The 20,874-nt window shown below is 36.4% G+C and overlaps 1 protein-coding gene across 1 annotated transcript in view; it reads left to right on the top strand.

The window, feature by feature from the left end:
- Positions 1-20,874, top strand: part of GNA14 (G protein subunit alpha 14) — an 87,800-nt gene that overhangs the window by 25,591 nt on the left and 41,335 nt on the right. Inside the window, exon 2 of the mRNA XM_067316159.1 lies at positions 13,012-13,196. Within this exon, the coding sequence (XP_067172260.1) occupies positions 13,012-13,196 (185 nt within the window). The remainder of the gene's footprint in view (positions 1-13,011; positions 13,197-20,874) is intronic.

The raw sequence follows: 20,874 nt of genomic DNA, 5'->3' as shown, positions 1-20,874 counted from the left end.
CTTGAGAGGAAGATGGGGCAAGCTTAGGAGACTGGCTTGCAGTATAGTACTGTTACATTATTTCTTGTAGTCCACAGTCATGTTATAACAAAACGATAAGCTTCAATTTGTTAGTCAAAAGGTAGAATTTGTTGACTTTTCAAGGAAGTCCTTTTCAAGAAATTTAGAACAAATATTTTAGATGAAAACTAGTGCATTGAGTTTTCTCAGAAACACTAGTTGAAGTATATTTGGAAACTAATACACATAATCAGAGAAGAAACTGAATGATTTTTATCTTCTAGTACCTGAAAAGCACAAGTTAACTGTCATTGAGCTTGTATGTGAGAGAGAAAAAAAAAAACACCCAACAACTTTGGACTGTGTGATTTAAATTAGTTCCTGGACGTTATTCTCTTACTTCTCACTATTCAGTGTTTCCTTAATCATGAAAGACAAGTTGGAAACAAGCAAGACTACTGTAAGGTGAAAAGCATTGCTGTACTACTGTATGCAGTTTGCTCAGACCTGTCCATTCTCATGTATGTGTGTCTCAGTCTTTCTGTGTAAAACTTTCAAGTTGAACAATGGCAGAATTATTTTAATTTGCATTTCATTAAGCTATTTAATACCACAGAATTTAGTTTTTTTTTTTTAAGGAATACCAGGAATCTTTGAAAATTTAAAAAAACACTGGTCTGCATTGATAATCTCCTTAGATTATGGCTGTTTTAATCATAGTTGTTTTTTTCACTTTTTGACTAGCTTTTATGTACTGCATAGAAAATTATTCTACTGTAGTGTAACTGCCAACACTACAGGCAGTGTAGAGAGTTTTCCTCCCTTCCTCCCTTCCTCCCTTCCTCCCTTCCTCCCTTCCTCCCTTCCTCCCTTCCTCCCTTCCTCCCTTCCTCCCTTCCTCCCTTCCTCCCTTCCTCCCTTCCTCCCTTCCTCCCTTCCTCCCTTCCTCCCTTCCTCCCTTCCTCCCTTCCTCCCTTCCTCCCTTCCTCCCTTCCTCCCTTCCTCCCTTCCTCCCTTCCTCCCTTCCTCCCTTCCTCCCTTCCTCCCTCCTTTTTTTCCCTGTTGCTAAAGTCAGCTGTAGCCCATCCAGAACAGAGAGAGTTTTTCCAATTCTGTTCTTCTGGGACTCTCCACAGTCTGTTTCCTCCCCCCTCCAGTATTTTTTCCCTTTCAAAGGAGTGCTCGGACCTGTTGTTTTTGGCTGGGGAATTTTTTTGCTTCCACTTTCTCATTTAGTCTCTGGTGCAGATGGGAAGAAGCATAAACATATAAAAGTGAGAAAAGAAGGGCTCATTCCTTTTTCTAGACCTCATCTGTGAATCTGGTATGCACAAATGTCTCAGGCTGTTCAGCCACTACAGCACAGAGATTACTTGGTGCCAAAAAGAATGGAAATGGGTGGCCCCAAGCCAGATGGCTGTGCTTTTCTTTAGGTCACCCTTGATAAGCAAAGAAACATCAGGAGTGAGAACAGGCCTCCAGAGAGCAAGTTTTGAAGGTCTGAGAATCACTTGTTACAATGGAGCTCTTCTACTGCCTCAGTGAGGGCAGGAAGATTAATTTTAGAGGATTAGGCTAAACTGAACCAAGGCTACTTTACTTCAGAATGCTAGCATCCTACGTAAAGATTTAGTGTGTTTTAAAAGATTTTTATAGTGATCCTGTTGCAGCCTGTCTTTGCACATTGGCAGTTTCATTCTCACAGATCTCCTTCTGCCCTTACATGAGAGATGTTGCCACAACGTCCTTGAGTGTGGAGAAGGAGAACATCTGGGCTTTGCAAGAAGTGCCCAGAATCCCAAGTGTGGAGGAAGGAATCAAAAAGTGATCAGCTTGAGAGAGAGTGCTGAGATTTGAAAGATGGTGTCTGGTCTTCAGTATGTGCCAAAACTTTTAGTTGGCAGTTTTTAATGAACTGCGAGAATACTGGAACACAGATTATTTGTTTTCTTGGTAGCCAAAAAAAATATAATACACTCTAAAGAGCTCAGGTGATGATTGCTTGGCAAATTATAGGAAAGGAAGCTGTCTCTTTGCATTTATTCCACTGAACACTGTTGAAGGAGTATTTGGGGATTGCAGAGAGATATAGCAGGACCACTGGTATATCAGTGTCATTTTCTTTGGAAATGAGCTGGTGAGACTATAATTTTTGTTTGATGCTGTGGGTTAGAGACCAATATTGGAATTGATCGTGGAAAATGATCTACTGTGTATTGGACCTGTTATAAAACAAAGCCACAGCAAAGAAGTCCTGTCAAATGTTCAGATATGTTGTGATTTTGATAGGATGAAGCAGCTGGCCTACATAACATACAACTTGGCATAGTTTTAAGTGTGTTTGTTTTAATTATAGCAATTTTATTTGATGTCTGTTTTATACTATAGTTCTGTCTCTGGGGTTAGTATTAATTTGTAATATGTTATTGCCTGAAGGATTGCATGAAAATGGAGTCAGAAACCTACTGATCCAAAAAATACAGTCTCAGTAAAGATAGATGAAGAGTATGAAGAAAAGAATATAATATGGAAATATCTGTAAAGACCTCGCTATTTATTTATTTGTTGCCTGCTTGGATTTTTGTGAAGTTTTGTTTCCAAAAATACTAGCTAAACTGAAGAACAAAGGAAGGGGGATGCGAAGCAGACTAGATGGAGGTCAGGAAGACAAAGTACGAGATATAGGTAGGGCTGGGGAGGAATAGAGGATGGATGAAGAGAAAGGGAATCTGAGAGACTGCAAAGGGGGTGTGTGGGAGAAAGTAAGCTCAGGGACAGCGCTCTATCAGTTGCTCAGTGTACTATTTACTTTCTTTTTCTCCTTTACATTTGGAGGAACAAATCTTTTTCCTTTGAATCACATCATTGTATGGCAGATCCTTGCTAGTAGTAGTTTGCTTGACTTCTTTTTTTCATTTTACATGTAGTGATAAAAGAAAGCTGCTTTTCTTAGCATTGAAAGAGCTTTTTGTTGGCATCTCTTGGATTCCTGTGTCACACTTGTATCCAGATCTCTGCCATGGGGGCTTCAGAACCAAAGAACTTTTGAGGGTTTGGCCATACCATTACTTTGGAATGACAAGAAATTAATCAACAGCACTATTAGCTATTTTATATTGTGTAACTGAGCCTTCTCATTCAATGTTAGTCTTTAATGACAAAAAATTACATAACACTTGCATGTATGTATTGTCTAATTTTTTTTATAATTATTTGCCCCATTTTGCATCTCTTCATGATACATTGTAGTCAGCAAAGGTATAGCATGCTTGAGGTGGAAACTTACTTCTTGTTATTTGATTTGACAGTATCTGCAGGAATAAGAAAGTCTGGGGTGAGGGTTAGATGAACTATAAATTCTCATATTGCCATACCTCCTATTTAGCATGGTGTTTCTCGGTCAAAGAAGAATTTTCAGACTTCCACTTTCTTAAAATATTCACAAACACTTAAGACTATATCCTGTCCATCACTGGAGAGACTGAATTCCCTTTGAAGTGAGTAGGAGACAGCCATGTATGTCAAAGGCAGGCTGTGGCCTTTTATGGAGTGAGTTTGCTGTGAAGGGACATGCACATCCTGGGGTCTGTCACACAAGAACATCTTCATGCCTAGGCATGTTTTGTGGCCATCATAGCTTAAAACAAATGTGTGTGTGTGTACTGCCTTCCAGAAAAGTGTTTACTGGGAATTGTAATGCAATTCTAAATTTGATCACAGAGTAGGTACGTTTTTAAAGAGGTAATAGCAAATCTGGTATCTTTCTGTAATGTCCCAGGATTCTTGGATACACCTTTCTGGATTGTGCAGGCATGTGTTATTTGTAAATGAGTGTATCCCCAAGGTCAGTACATTCGCATTGTAAGGTTGTTTCTGCTGAAGTCAGCCACCTACAATATGCTCGGGAACTGTAGCCAAAGCAGTAAAGTATTTGGCAATAAGAATTGAGGAAATGTTATGGAAAGTCTGTCTTTGGTTTGTGTGTATGTTGCAGCCAGTTTAAAATCAGTGGTTGGAACATATGAATGTTGTCTGAAACAGCTACTGCTGTCCCTGATGGAAGAGGTCGGTCTGTATAAATGTGTGCATATACAGAGTTGATTTTCTATTTTATAGCATTGAGCAAGGCTTCAGCCTGTTGTTGATGCTGTCTAATACTGACATTTCACTGTTCGCTAACAGCGACTTTCACTGTTTTATGGATTAATCTGGAAAAGGCAATTGAACTAAAATGGTAAGCTTTTGAAGTCAGGTAGCGATCTAAAATAGGACACTTGCATGATTTCTTAGATGGAGGGAAGGATTCGGGAGTGGCAGATAATCAATCATTGCCTTTCCCAGCTGTCTCATAGTAAGTGACAAGGTAGGGTTACTGACAGGGCTATTTAGGTGGCAAGCACTGCTTCAGCTGCAGTGCCTTTTTGGTGCAGATGCAGAGGGAGTTTACCAGGGACTTCTGTTCCATAACCAAAGCTGCCAAAAGCTGGGTTAGGACGTGTCCACTAATGGACATGGCATGTGCATCTAGTGAGACAGTCTGAAGTAGATGGCTGGAATTTGAAGTGGGAGACCTGTGTTCTGTAGGAAGGATGTATTCCCTGGCAATGAATTATGAATAACATGAGACTATCGTGTGACTTCTCTAAAGCGGTAACCTCTCGTCAGCATTGATTACTAAAATGAAGATATCACTCCTGAGTGAGGTATTAGTTGTGGTTTAAAACCTGAGAACAGCTAAACCAGTGAATTTGGATCATAATGGAGTCAATAAGTTTGGAAGGATGAGTAAGGAAAGGGCCAGGTGGTTCTATCTTTCTTAGGAGGAAGAAGAGCTTAGCTGAGGGGAGTATTTAGGAATTTTCATTACTATACAAATCCATTAGGACTACAGTAAGTTGTGCGCTTACAGCTTTGATATAATGGCATTTTTCAGAGGATTAATTCAGCTGATTTTAATGAAATACTGCTGAGTGACATTGATGCAGAAGAGAAAACTGAGCTGAAAGTTTTTCAATTATGCCCTTATAGTATAAGAAGCTGTACACATTTGTCACACTGGAAAGTGTCAGCTATCATAGTTTCAGACTCAGCATTCATTTTGTTGGATATTTAACTTTTCTTTTTCACAGCTGCAGAAATCTTCTAGAGCTTGCTTTCAGTTCTCTATCATTAACAGAGTTTTTTTTTAAACTGGTATCTTTAATTCTTTGTAAATGAGTTGTATGCTTTGTGAAGCATCTCCTTATATAAATGTATACCTTAGTTTGATTTGTTATAGGAAATGCTTAACGTGAACAATCTTACTGATATGAAAATACTATCCAAGGAAATATGATTAAATGTGTTTTTCAACACAATCAAAATACATTTGCATTTCATGAATATAATTCTGAGAAACTGAGCTAATATCTTAATCATATACTGGATGACAAGTTTTTCCTGAAAAGTTCTTCTGTTTCCCATTTCAAAACTGTTCAGGTAATACTGTCAGTTTTATAGTATATGTACGCACATGTACACACACAAACACATACAGTATAGAAAATCTTTTTCTTTGTAAATCGCTATATAGTGTGAAAGTGCTGTCTCTCACAGTTTGTGAGAGCAGTATGGATTAGTGCACAAATTTCACAGACCATTTTATTTTTCTTTCGTTGGAACCCAGACACTTCTATTTGCTGCTGGATGCAAACGCCCTCATGTTGATAATTACATATTGTCCCTGGTGATCTCTGTTTCTATTTATTAAATAAAGTTAACAAAATTAATATTTTTAGCGTTAACATTGTTCTCTACTCTCGGCTTCACATTATATTATGTTGTAATACCTTTTGCATGTTAAGCTTATGAATTGTTTTACAAAGCCTTATATTCCATTGGAGAAAACTTGGAGAATTGCAACCAGAGTATGTAAGGTTTGATTCTAGATACTAAATTTCCCCAAATGCTTTCTTTTGAAGGTGTTTGGAATGACTTAGTGTAATGGAATCAAGTCTGACTTGAACTTGCACTTCTATAGAACAGACGACCAGAATGATCTATGGAATTTCTGTTGTGGATTTCTTTATCTGATTGTTCCTCTCCAAAATGTTATTTATGTATTTCATCCTTTTTTTTTTTTTTTTTTTTTTTTTTGGTGCTGCAGTTTGTTTGCAGATACATTGCCACTGCCAAATTTATATTTGGTAGCAGAAAAAACATTGAAATAATATGATTGTGTAGGTGTCAAATTGGTGATGGCCAGTGCAGGAGCAGGGATTCGGTGAAATGCATATAACCTCATAGATAATTAACAAAAAAAAATTTTTTTTTTTACAAGCTTCTGATGGTGATTATTGAATATGTTTGGAGCTTCTCTCTATTCTAATTTAACTTTGGAAACTGCAGAACTCTCTTATTCTGAATCATGTTCCATGTCATAAGCAGGGGGAAAGTCACAAAAATGTGCTTTTAATATGTAGGATTGTAGAATGAATGAGAGCTGTTTCCCTGGTAACAGATTTGGAAGCTGGTTTTGAATCCTGCAGAAAATGAATGGAGTATCTGAAAAAGCTGCTGATTTTCTTCTTTCCAAATTTATATCTTTGTATTTTTATGTATTTATTTCTTATTTATTTGTTTGTATTGTTAACAAAAAGAGGCACATAACACTTTAAAATACTGCTTGGCAAAAGTCTTTGGAATGCAAATAGGTAATTGAACAAGAGAAGTGGGAAAAAAAATTTTTACTTTTGGGTTACATTTCTTTTGGAAAACAATAGCTAACTGTGTGAGAGTCTTAGAGATGAAATGTGCTTTGGCTTTTTCCCAGGTCATTAAAAACACTGTCTTGGTTCTGCCTTTTAGTAGTAAGAATGGCTGTGGTTTTGTTTCATGTAACTATGTGCATTACATTGTGAAGCTAATTTTGACATTTAATGTGGTAGCTCTATGAAACAAGATAACAGAATAGGCAGAATAATCTTCCAAGATTACTGAATGACTCTAAAGATTTTACTTGATCATAAATCCGAAGAATTTCCTTTCTACTGCTTCAAGTCCCACCCTTGAAATAAGCAGAGCTTCGTTCCTTGTATTTTTTTCTGCCTCTTTTATTTTCAAATGTAAATTTCTGTTGCTTTAGCCTTTTAAATTTTCAGTGAGTCAGGATTATTTACTTGAAAGCCATTTTTGTTATGTCCTCATTTGTACACCAGCACCATTTGGTTCTCTGTATCAAACTGTAAATCCTACAGTTGTAGGAAGATGTTCCCTTCCATCGGCTGAACAGCTCTCAAGAGCTGCCTTACAAATATTGCAGACCCAATTTTAAATACAGTTTAGTTTTTCATGCAGGCAGCAAAGCTCTTAATTTAATTACTAAATGTCAGTATAGTTATTCTCATGATTGTTTTTTTCCATGAAATAGCTATTTTTGTTAATGTTGCTTATTATTTGTAAAAAGAGTCAGAAACTTGGCACAGTGTGTAAGTGCTCCTACAGGCTTCAAAGTGGTACTGACTACAGAGTTTTGCAGGGCTGAAAAGTCTCAACTATAGCTATAAATTTGATTCTGTCAGTGAGCCTTCTCCAGTGACAGCTCTGATAACTGGGGTAGAAGTTTAATACTAGATTTGGATGTGAGGATGGCATCAAATGTTTATTTTTATGACCCTGTCCCTTACTCCTCACTAAGAGACCTTACTGATGCTGAACTAATGCTTGTGACTGGTAATGTAAGCACTGATGTAGCACCAGCATTTTGATCTGTTATATTCAATTATGCAAGAGAAAAGGTAGGATTAGACCATAATACTGATTTTAAGATGTCTGATAACTGTGCTTGCTTTTTATTTTTATTTTTATTTTATTTTATTTTATTTTATTTTTTTGTAGCATGTTCAGGTTTCTTTGGGTATTGCAGGCAGCTTTTTGTTTTACCTGTGGCATTTTGGTGACTTCATCATGTTTATCATGCTTGACAACTGGGAAGGGAACATGTATTTCTCTTGTTCCCACTGGGAGCAGGAGGCTTGCTTGTGCCAATCTGGCGGCTCGACCTTTGTCAGTACCACAAACACTGACCAAGGCTCAGCTGCATCTTAGTGGGGCTGCCCAGACAGAAGCGATGAAAAACCCCTGTCATGCACCAACAGAGGAAACATTGATCTATTAACTAGACTACATCTATTAATGTATAGGAAGTGGATGTGAATGCATAGGGCATGTGCATACTGTCATTTCTGGTATCGTTGCAGCTTGAGAATTAGCAATGGAGATGAGAGAGCAACCCAGATCTCAGTGCAGTTCAGCTGCTCAAGTATGGTTCCAGGGTTTCCAGGAGACTTTATCACTTCTGCCAAAGCTGTTGTCAAGCTGTCCTTAATGGTGGTGGTGGTGGTGCTAGCAAAACTAGGTAGCTGTGTTCTCTCCTTACCAGTTACAGCCTCCTAGTTTTGGTATAGCTGTATTCAGTCTGTTCATTGGCATAATTGAGTTGCAGAGACAAAGCCGTAGGGGAGAACAAGAGAGCGATTTTATTTTTTATAAGTTGTTGTTTCTTCCATAAAGAATTGAGGCATTAGACTTGGAAAATGAAGGTGACAGGCAAAGGAGGAGGTAAGGATGAAAGAGACAATGGTTAAAAGATAAAGCTTTATTTCTTGAACTGATCTACTAAATTTTAATACTTCTTTTGACTGAGAAAGTGAATTTGGGTAGGTAACAACTTACCAATGTAGCAGGCAGCAGTTGAAAGCAGAGAAAAAAATGAAGACTTGACGTGACTGGAAGAAGGATAAATATGTTACACTTAGCTTGTGTATTTACATCTCACCTTTTGAAAAGATTCTCTCTCTTTACCAAGTCACTAGAATATGTACTTCATGTTTTGGCAGTAATGATTCAATAAATCATTTCCTGAATATAAATGTGCTAAATATTTTCTGGACAGGTGCTTACCACAAATGTCACTGAGGAGTAGAAATGCACTCTGCCTGTCTTTTTTCACAAAAATAGCCCTTTAAAACTTACTTGTAATAAGGTAATTCCTATACCTTGGAGGTATATAATCCTGTTTTAATGCCCCCCATTTGCTAATGCTTCACTAATGACCTGCATTAAAACGTGATTATATACCTCCAAACTCTATAACATGTCAGTATTTTATTATTCTATCATATTACTTTCCAGATTACCTGATTTTTATTACCCTATTACTATTTTTATTGTTCCTCACATGAAAAGTAAAGTGTACTCCATTTTCTTAAGCCCTACCATCTTAAGTCCTAACACTAAAATCCCAATGTGTAGTTCTCCATTTTTTTCCAACTATTTTAATTAAAAAGATATCCAGTCCAAATCTGATTATGTATGCAATTCCATCCTGAAATGCAGTTTAGCTTAATATCTCACAAGTATGCACATTGGCATGACTGCTTCACATTCAAACTCTTTTTGAAAGCTCTGCCACTTTTTAACATGCTTTGAAATGATGCCCTGTCAAGATGTGCTTTGATAGCCTTGTTTCATTTTAAGCTAATGAACCCTGAAGATTTGTTAGACAGCTTATGGGAATGGAGAAACAAAGAGCGTGTATTGTTGGCTTTGCACAGAGCCTGTATTCTGTGTTTATGACAAGAGAGGTGGCTAGGCACATGTGGAGTTGCTGGAAGGAAAACTACAGAAGGAAGACTGTGCACTCTGCTTAAGGTCAGGGTAGGAAGCACAAAGCATTTAAATCAACCGTGTTTTCAGCATTATGAAAGGTCGAAGGGTAAAATAGGGTGGTTCTGTTTAGTACCCATGTATTTAAATCACTTGAATAGGCAATTTGCCTTTGCTGTAGGTTGATATAAATTAGATCAAGTAGGGCAATAAAACCCACTAACCTTAATTTCCTTAAAAACAAAAACAAAACAAAAAAGAGCAAAACCCCAAACCCCCTGATATGTATCAGGAAGAATTGTAGCTTGGTTTACAGATGATCTCTTCAAACATGGCCCGATCTCTGCCAGGCTACCTTTGCTTTGTGGTTCTTTGTTTAAAAACTAAAAGCAGATATACAGTGCTATGTCTGACTTCTTCCATGTCTCTGGAATCTGTAGACTCTTCCTTCTACATTTGATGCTCTCTTTACTTTTTTCTACCTTTTTCTTCTGTGATGACATGTGTTACTCTCTTGTCTTAAAAAAAAAAAAAAAAAAAAAAAAAAAAAAAAAAAACCACCTGCCTTTGCTTTAGGTTTAAACTTAATTTCGGTGCATAGTTACATATCCCTGAAAGTAAAGTTAAGTTTCACAGTGACTTTTCTTCAACTCAAACATTAGCGGAGGGCACTGCTGTAATGTGATAGGACTGTTTATTCTGGGTTGTATAAAAATCAGGCCAACAGTTCAACGTGGATTAATCAGCATGTTTTCCCCTCAAAAATAAGGGTTCTGCTGGCAGTGGAAAAGTGTGTTTTTTGTTTTTTTGTGTGCATGCTTTTTTATTTAAACTGAATTATATTTGAATCGTACTTATGTTGACTTCTTTAAAGCTGGCATGCCAGGACTGCCTATCTGAGGGCTGTGATATGTAATATAACGTCAGCATTTTACTAAAACAAATTCCTTCAGGAACTTGTGTATTCCAACATATCTCTATGTTCCATCTCTCTCAAGTAAACCAGTACAATGCCAAAACTAAAGAAGAAAAAATCCAAAACAGTTGTTGAAAGAACAGCTATACTAATCTTCTTTTTGCAGATACCAGTATTAAAAATATTTCTTATTGCTTAATAAAAAGTTGCTTCACTTTTGAGCTCATGAGCGCTGTAGGTCCTGTTGCCTGGAGAGTACAGCTGTGCTAGCAATGTCCTAGAGAAGGGTTGTTGAAGAATATTGGCTGGAATGAGAAATAGCTAAGACTTTGAAGGAAAGTGCTCAATGGGCGATGCAAAACAGACAAGGTCATTAGGCCTTTATGCGATAGGGAGTAGAATAAGAACTGATGACAATTGTAAATGTTTCAGAAAAATGGTGATGATATAACACATGATAACATATTACACTTTACCAGATGATTTGGTTTTTTGCTTGTAATTAGTGTTAATGCTTGGAGCACTGTAGTTACATGATCTTTCAGTAATGATATACTATGGTCTACTATGGTACCGAGATACAGTATGTAGAAGTAGACTGACTATTTTTCTGAGATACAGTATGATGAGGTGAGGACTGACTTTTTCTGTTACAGCTGAAGGTTTAAAAGAGGATCGCTTTTCTCATTGTGCTGCTGTTGCATTTTCTGACATCTAGTGGTAATAACTGTAAATTACTGAAAGATTGTTAATGGGCGTACCATCTTACTAGCAAATAAGTTTTAGTAGAGGGGTGAAGGCAATCCTTTTAATCAATCAAAATGCATTTAATTTATTATCTTCCTAAGGATTACAGTGAAGGTTTTAAGAAAAAAGTATAAGTATTTTTGCCCCTGTGCCATCCTTTACTTGGGAAAGAACAAGAAAGTGTGGTCCATGACACTCTTATATAAAAGCTCTGAGGGACAGGAATGGGTTGGTTTGATTGCATAGCTCTGATGCTGAATAACAGAAAAGTTACAGAAGATGATAGAAAAGATGGGAAAGAGGTTGGGCAGTCACACAACAAATTTTTCTGCTGATATAGTGTTAGTTTGTAACAATGACTAAAAATTGCAGAAGGATATCATGAGAATGGGCAAGGGTAAAAGGGGTGATCAAGGTATGGTGTATTTTCCCCCTGACAACTGAACTAGGCAGGTTAGGGCTCTTAAACCCAGAAAAGGTACAGCTGAAGGTGATTGTGATAGTGATCTGTGTATGTGGAGAAGGCAGATGAGAGGATTTGTTGAATACAAGAAGTGGAAATGAAGGTAGGAGGATCCAGCTCAAAACAAATGAAAGGAAAGAGGTCTTTGTGCCATGGGGGATAGAGCTCTGGAACTCCCTGCTAATGCATGTTGCGGATGCAAAATGTTTCCGTGGCTTTAAGGGGAGGCTTGTCAAGTTCTTGAGAGATCCAGTAGGGTTACCAAATAGGTAACACCCAGCAAAGCAAATCCTAAGCTGCAAAGAATACTGGGAGGGTTTTGTGGGAAAGTATCTCATATTCTGGCCCTATCTTTACTCTTCTCTTAGCCTCCATTTACAAGCTTGATTGAAGATGACATTGGCCTGGTTTGACCCTTAATAGCAGTCAGTACAGACATTCTTCTGTTGTAATATTAATAGGAAAGAATAGAGAAACAAGGCTTGAATCCTGAATAATGTTAGGAAATATATTGTTACAACCTATAACTAGACTTAAAGCAATGTGTACATGCAAAATATTATTTGATTGATGTAAGTTCATACATAACTTTATAAAATCTGTAATTTTATGTTTTTATAGTGTTAATGTTTCAAAGAATAACTGACATAAATGATTGCATTTTTCATAATTTCAATTAGCATGTTTTCAATCAGTACTTTTATATAAAACTCATTAGAAATGTGAAACTAAGCTATGTAGCCTAAGGATAGAATTTTTCCGTAAGCTCAGGATAAGCTGCAGGCATTATTATGAAGATGTAAATGGTACATAAACTTTGTGTAGACTTTGAACACTGAAGAATTTCATCCTTACAACTTTTTTTTTCTTTTGTGCTCACAGCTTTTGCTTTTTTTATGTGATTTCTACTTACAGGACGCTTGGATTACACATGATAGGCTGTATTATGACAGGACATTTTTATGTATCATTTACCCAAAATCCCCAAACCCAGAAATACAAATATTTTGTTTAAAACAATATAGATTATGGAAAATAGAAAACTCAGAAATGATACTGAAATGATACAGTTATTGATGATTTTTATGCTTGGTCAGACAAGGTGTACATCATTTCATACTCTACAGAAAAAAATGTTTACCTTATTACTGTAGAGATGTAAATTCACATATATTCTCAACTGCCAGGATTTACAAATATTACATTCCTTCTCCTCTCTCTTTTTTTCTCCCATGTGCAGGCACAGGAGAAAGTGGAAAGAGTACTTTCATCAAACAAATGAGGATTATTCATGGCTCAGGTTACACAGAAGACGACAGGAAAGGCTTCACAAAACTCGTTTACCAAAATATATTTACTGCCATACAAGCTATGATCAGGGCCATGGATACTCTCAAAATACAGTACACATTGGAAGAGAATGAGGTAAGAAAGAACGAAGAAAGTACTAGTTTCAGCATGTGAAATTTCAGTTTGTACACAAGTGGTTTGAGTCTTAAGTTTCTGCAAGCAGAACCTTAAAAATCCATGTCCTGCAAGGAATTTCCTGTGCCACAGTCTGATTTTCCAGAACAAAGGGGGGCTCCTGTTGAAAATAGGCCTCTGTGCAGGGTAAGAGGGGATGGAGTTGGGGGTGGGTAAGGAAACAGAAATTTCAAAGTTGCAAGTTGTTCATAAGTATAAAATTTTTTTTAAATTGAAATTATAGACTGTTCATGACAGTAATATGCACAGAGCCTGGTTTGTCAGTAGAGCTCCAGAAAGAAGAACTTTAGAAGTCTTGTAGGAAGATGTCATGTCTGTTGGATGCTGGTATACATATAAAAGGGCTCTAAGCAGTATATTTCTAGCCTTGATAGCAACCTTTAGGCACTTACTAGCTTGAAAATGTAGAATGTCTTCTCTGACCTTTTTTAGTTTGAATGGATATGTCATACAATTACATTTTTTGGTTGGTTAGTTAGGATTACACAAAACTTTTTTCTGTTTGGGTTAAATCAATTACATCCTCTCTCGGGGACTTTTTTTGTGTGTGTGTATGTGGGGGGGGAATGCAGCCCAGCTTTTAAGGCTTGTAATGTTCTAAAAAGTGTTATTTGCTCAAATATTGTGCAGAACATATAAAGCAAATTATTCGGATGTTTGTTTAACTTAAGCGGGAGTTGCATTTAGCCAAGTTTTGGTGTCGCTATAGGGAAGATTGTGTGTAGGTAGTGTCAAGGCAAAAGTTTATAGAATTTGTGGGTTTTTTAATTGAAGTATTATGAGGAAAACATAGCTGGTAACCTACTTCTTGTCAAAAAATATCATCACCCATGGAGAATATTAAAAAAAAGTTGTGATCAGGCTGCTTTGATTATTTAAATTGTTTTATATAGTGTATTCTCCTTTGGACTAGAGAGAAGAGGGATAGAAGGTAATTTGTTGGATAAAATAAAGGGTTGTAAAGTTTTTTTTTTTAAATCATACAAAGAACACAGTGCCAGCAAAAACAAATTTTGAATTTGAGAGAACCAAGGTGTTAGGATGATTCATTCCTACATAGGAAGAATATTCTGAGGGTTAATAAGTTGTTCTTCATAAAAACACTTTAGCTCCTTGGGAAGAAGGTGCTTACAGAAATGGAAAATATGATCTGTTAATATGCTTCTTACTTTTGTTGTTTATTTGACATCCTAAATCGGATATGTGTGTTATCATGAAAAACAATGATAATCAGAATGTAACTGTAGAAATGCATTTGCATTGTCTCTTACTGAGTATTGGATTTCGTTTTTTTTCTTCTTCTCATTAAGAACAAAGCACAAAGACTTACTCAGCAGCCAAATTTTTCTCATTCTGGGCTCTGAGAGCTGAGCTGGATTCTTTCCATCTCATCGGCCCATAACACAGTGTTCTGGCCATATTGTGCTCTTGATGATAGCTATGATGGCACTGTCTTCAGATTTAGAAGATTATAATGCTATTTGCACATTTGTTGGAGAAAGGCAGAATTTGGTCTGGTGTTTCTTTATTAAAGGTAACAGTGCTAAGTGAAAAGAACCCAGTTTGGCAAACTCAGCTTTGGTGACAGTTAAACAAAATCATTCTGCTTATACATCGAGAAGCTCTTGAGACACAACACGATGATAACCCATATAGTTTCAGTCACTATAGTAGGAGACAGCTATATTTTAATTCTTCATTTAGATGATGAATAGAATGTGAAGTGTTATCAATTGTAAAATTGCCTTTCGTTAAAGGACTGCAAACCAGGTAATGCTAAACAGTTAATAATAACAGTGGTAAACACCATGTTTCCATTTTAGGTATAATTGTATTGTAGCAGTGTGTCCAGTAATCACACCAAAGTGTCCAGTGTGCTCCTTTGTGCTTCAATATGTCCATCTTCTCCCTGACAGCCCTTCTTTTCCTTGAAGGATTCCTTTCCCTCTGGCCCTTTTAATAGCTCTTCTGCTTTTCTGCTATCCAGTTTGTTCCTTGACTGGTTCAGATTTTCTCCTCTCTGGGCCCTGAAATTCTGTCAGTACTAAAAATCTCTTGATTTAGTGTTTTTTGTAGCAGAGAACAGATTGTTCTGTGCTGAGTGTCTCTTCCCTGTAAATGTGACATCTGTGCAAATCTGTAACTTATGGATGGACAGAATGTCCAGATAGGCCTCTTAATGTTTGCAAATAAAAGCAAGCTTTATAGAAAGTCTTTCAAGAGGTTTCTTATTGCTATTGTCAGATAAAAGTATTTAAATACATAATCTGACTTCCTACAAGTGCTGAACAGTTTCTAACTGCCATAGACTGTGCTGCATTAAGGTGGGCAGGGTTTTGGGTGATGGGTTTTTTTTTGTTTTGTTTTGCTTTTGTTGTGGTTTAGCTGCTTGGACAAACTGCTCATCTGTACATATATATGGTTGACCTTTATATTATTTTAGCAGTACTTTCTCTGAGAAGGCAGTTTTCTTCCTGACTTCCGATTGTACACTCTTTAGGATACTTTGTCCCATCTTCAGTTTGAAGTTGGAAAGTGTCATGGCATGTTTAGGGTATATTTTAAGCCTAAGCTTAGGAACCTAATTATTCAAGGAATAATTATAGTACTGTTTGAAGCCCAAGGAACATATTTAATATTACCTTAGTGGAAGTATTCGGGATAGGAAAGATTTTCAGGGAATCATTTGTAAATGGTATTTGAATATTTTTCTCATTTCTTTTTTTCTTATAATTGACTCAGGTTTTTGGTTCAATGACTGTTAGATCTTCTGTAATGGATAATAAATTTTGCTTTGGCTGTTATGTACAATGCAGCATAGGAGGCAACTTCTGATCATGAAAATTGAAATTAAAGAATTCCTCATGTGTTGGTAAATTAAAATACATTAAATTACATTTCTAAAAAGTTATTACAAGACAAATGATGTTTGAAAAGAATATTTATTGTGCTTGATTATTTAAACTTCACTTATTTTATTTTGAAAGGGAAAAAAACTAATTTAAAAAAATGAAAAAGGCCATAATATTGTTTATGTAACAGTAATGCCTCAAGGATTGAAGATTATCAAACTATTTTTTTTTTGTCTTCATTCTCTTTAACAGATGTATTTTTGCATACTCATTCTGAGTACTGCTTTTTCATGCCTGTTTTATGTATATTTTTGGAATTTATCTATTATTTGAAATGACTTTTGTGCTGTTTAAGACCATTCTATGAAACTTGCTGCTAGAGGTAAGCTAACTGAAAAGAATGCATATTTATTGTCTGTATGTCAGTCTTGCTGTGAGATAAGGTGGAAATTGGTCAAAACTGTGTCTTGGTTAAGTATCCAGTTAGAGTAGAACATCACTTGTTCTTTCCATATGATAATAGGGACAGTCAAAAAGCATGCTTGAAGTTAGTGGCAGCCTGTCACTTGGCTTCTCTGGGAAATTGTGATTGAGTTACTGTGAATGCTAAGGTTTGAAAGGGGGAATAAATGGAGGGAAGAGTGCACATGTGAGGCAGATAGAAATGAGAAATCAGTTGATAGCTGAGAAGTAGTAAAAGCTCTTTTTCACTTGCCCCCAAATTTTTTTTGTCAACTTGCAGTCAAAGAGAAGGAAAAAAATTGAAATAAAAGGAGGAAAAGATTGGGTGGTGCTGGAGAAAGTGAAGTTATAACATTCCATTTGTGAATATACATCAGTCTTCAAAGGCTGCTTTAAAAATATTTCTGGGTTTCTTAAATCTGCCAGTCAGTCACAAGTTTGTAGGAGAAATGAGTTGTTTAAGCCTTGACTGCACTGGATGCCTTTTAGAATACTACTTCAGCAAAACTTTTCCCTCAACTTCTGAACTAACACCTATTTTATATCCTAGGTAAATCACTCTTCTTCCCTTCTCCACTTGTGACATTAGAAGTTTCAAGTTATTTGCATTTAGAAAAAAAAAAAGTATACATGTAGGCTGCTGGGAAGGCCTTTTTGGTATAGCTCTTCAGCATGAAGTTCATGGAATAGGAATCCAGTCCTGTTGTTGTGGGTTGGTGTCCTTTTTAAAATACCCTGGTAAGATGACAGTACATATGTTTGCAATTAACAACAGATCTTTGTGGCAATAGGAACAATGATTATTTTTTTCCTAAGGGAAAAACAGAATCCTGTGTAAAAAAAGAACTTTAGGAAGAAAGCCTCACATTTTATCTTCAAAAAATTGCTTGCTTTTCATAAGTAATAAACTACTATCTTTGCATCTTACAAATTTTCCCTGGTATGAGTGTTAGTGTTAGCAAAAATAATATTAGTCTGACCAAAAGAAGTACTACACTGCCAAAAATGAATTTTACAGGACAGGTAATTTGCCTACCTCAAAAAATGTGCAATGCAAAAAGCCAAGGACAATAGGATGTGACTTGGGAATTATGGAAGGAACCCATGAAACTCGGACAAATGGAAAACACAGTAAAGAAGAATTTCTGGTTGATTCTTTGGATGGTTGCAGTTGATGATGTGGAAAATGGCAAAACACAATTCTTTCCTTTCTGCAAGTTTAAACCTTAGTACAGAAATCATTACTCATGGCAGATGCATTATGTTAAGAGTGATCTGACTGTGACCTACTTAATGCTCTTAAAAGTACTTTTTTATTACAGTCAAATTTAACTTTAAAGATGCAGTACTTTGGTAACTGATTGTTGCTAGCATTGTGCTAGAATTAATGCAGGTGAGAAAGGACTGGATTTTACTGGCAGTCTCAATGTATTTTAGCAGTTTACCTTATAGAGACACTACTTCAAAATGTTCCAAAATACATTGCATGCTCATTCGTAACAGACACGTTAAATCTTGGGCCAAAGGGCAAAACCTGGATCTAGGTATTCCTAAACAGAGGTTTCAACTTGCTTTCCCAAGGAAATGACACTTATGTGACCAGGTTATTTGTATCTGACTTTTGAACCTTCTATCTGATTTCAGTTGAATTCAACAAAGAGGTTGAAGTGAACAAAAGAAATTTCTCAGCTTCACCAAGTTTAGTGCTGCTAGTCAGGTAATAATAGATAAAGGAGAGAGCTTTTCTAAGTACTGCAGTTGAGGTAAAAGCAGAGAATCAGCAGAGGAGAGGCTCCTTTCAAAGTACCTACTATAGGAACTGGGGTTCGGTTAGTCACAAAATATAAACCTGGGAAACCAAGGAGTGATTTAGTGGCCCACATATGAACATGTAGCATCATATGTGCAGTCACCTGGGTGTACAATACCTGATCTTAAGCTTGCTCCCTGGGAGGTCATAGGTTTGTCTTAGATTTTACGTATTTTCTACTAGCCTTCATCTGCCAGGACCTCCAATACTCGGTGGTGTGTAGAATGGCAGGAGATGTTTGCCTGTAGGCAGCTAATTCATCCCCCAGGTCTCACTAGTTCTGTTGCCCACATAGTACTGTTTTATATTTTGATTAGATACATCTTTCTGTGGGAGGGGAAGAAGATAAGGAAGTTATTTTTTGAGATAGAGATTCTAGAGAACGAGATGCAAGTATCTGCTTTGGGGGATTAAAGTTGTGTGCTGTTTTACATGAACAAATATATATCATGCTAATACTGAATTAACAGCTCACCACTTGGAAGTCGGGAAGAAACTTTTCCACTTCTCAGACCACCACCTTTCTTTCCCTTCCCTCTTGCCAAACATGGGGTGTGCGTGTGTTTGGTTGTGGGTTGTATGCATGTTTGTTGGCATAAGAGTATGTGGGATATTTTTAGGGATTTTTTTTTTTTTTTTTTAACACTCCTAAGACTTCTGTGTGCTTTATTGTGTTTAAAAATTGCCAGACCACTAATGGGACTGTTTCCAAGTAATACAGCTCCCTTGAATGGTGGAGGTCCCATTCTGGTTTAAGTCATAGTACAAGTGTGTGTTAATAATAATTAGTAATTAGCATTATTGTCTATAGGGCGACCTGTGGGAGTGTTCTACATGTCTGAAAATATATGGACCATGGCTTCCTCTTACTTTAAAAACTTTTGAGGTTCTGTAGCATGGTGTCTTATTGATGAGGTGAATATTGAAGTCTACTTTATTTACTTATTCTCTCTATATACAGGAGAAGTTGTTTACGTTGTTTGCATTGCTCCACTGAGTTTAAGTAAAATACCCCTGATTGGCTCTCTCCAGTTTTAGAGTCATTTTTTTTCCCTTCTCTTTGGTAAACTCAGTCTCATGGGCAGAGTTGCTTCCTAAATAATTTCTAGAAAGATCTAGATGCAAAAGCAATATTGGCATGCTTTGGTTATTCTTAGCACACAAGCTACAGCTACCTACCTATCTCTTTTCTGGTGAAATTGCTGTATTTGTTTGTTGTTCCAAATAATTGGCTGTTGCTTAGAAATCTTCAGGCATTTCTTTACCTTTAAACTCTTAGAGCTACCAGAAATCTAGAAGAATTTTCTTTTGATTTTTTTCACAAACCCATTCTGTGTCTCTCTTGTCATATAGCTCTTTTTTTTTTTTCCATCAGTAAAATCTTATTGTTTAAGTTTGATGTATTTTCACATTGGTTTTTAGTCTCTTGCAGTAGGGGAGATGGTTTAGCTTATCAGAAACATAGAGCTAAGCTTTCTATTTTTTTGCATTTATTACTAGTGTGTTTTGGATGTTTTAGGATAAATCATGCAAACAACTTGAACTGGAAGAATATCACAAGCAGAAGAGTGTAAAGGAAGAATGAATATATCTTAGAAAACATACTTAGTTAAGGCTTGTGGCATAGAAATGAAGGAAAGAAGAAGGATTTTGTGGGTATGTATGTGCATGTAAAGGATTTTTAAGGAAGTTCAGGCTGAACTGACTTAGTTGGGTGTCTAAACTGACTTTCTGTCATCTGAATTATGTTTGGATTTCCTTTAACATTGATTTTATATTTCTGAGGTCCTGGTCTTTGGATTAGTTACATAATCCTTTTTGTAGAAGGAATATATTTCCTCTAGAAGTAATAATAAGCACACACATGTTTTAAATGCTGCTGTTTTTCAGAAGAGCAAAGCTGATGGATACCAGCTTCATGGTGAGAAATGTTAAAATTTCTCTCACCCATATTTGGGCCTGTATTTTCATAAATCTGAAGTTTAGCCAGAAGTATAATAGTAGAGCTGCTGAACATTTCAAGATATGCCTGAGTTCTTAGGAAACATTAATCCAACCTAAATGAATTTAGTCTAAGTTTTGGAGTTCCAGCCTTTTCTAATAAGATTGAGCACTTCTCAGGGTTGATGATTTGTTACACTTTTTCCAAAAAGTGCCAAATCTGTACCTTCTGGAATTCATTGAGGCTTTCTCTTTTGACATGGTTTTTCATCTAAAATGTTCTAATTTTATAGTTCTTATTCCTGTGCAGTGTTAGCATAACTTACACATAAGTAACTAGGCAGAATTCTACTGTGCTATGAAAAAGTGGGCAGCAGTCCATGGATCAGTAGTTAATTTGTTGCACCAAGTTCTTCTCTCCCTGTACACTGATACAAATCATATTGGCATAAGCAAGACATATAAGAAGTGATCTGATAATAAAAAGGGTGAACTGTGATGACTACAAAATAATCAATGATGTAGAGCTAGCAAGTGAATGCTTCAGACATAA

The sequence above is a fragment of the Apteryx mantelli genome, chromosome Z, assembly GCF_036417845.1.
Source record: "Apteryx mantelli isolate bAptMan1 chromosome Z, bAptMan1.hap1, whole genome shotgun sequence".
Lineage (NCBI taxonomy): Eukaryota > Metazoa > Chordata > Aves > Apterygiformes > Apterygidae > Apteryx > Apteryx mantelli.
The sequence above is the reverse complement of the archived record's forward strand: the minus strand, read 5'-3'. Positions and strand labels throughout refer to the sequence as shown.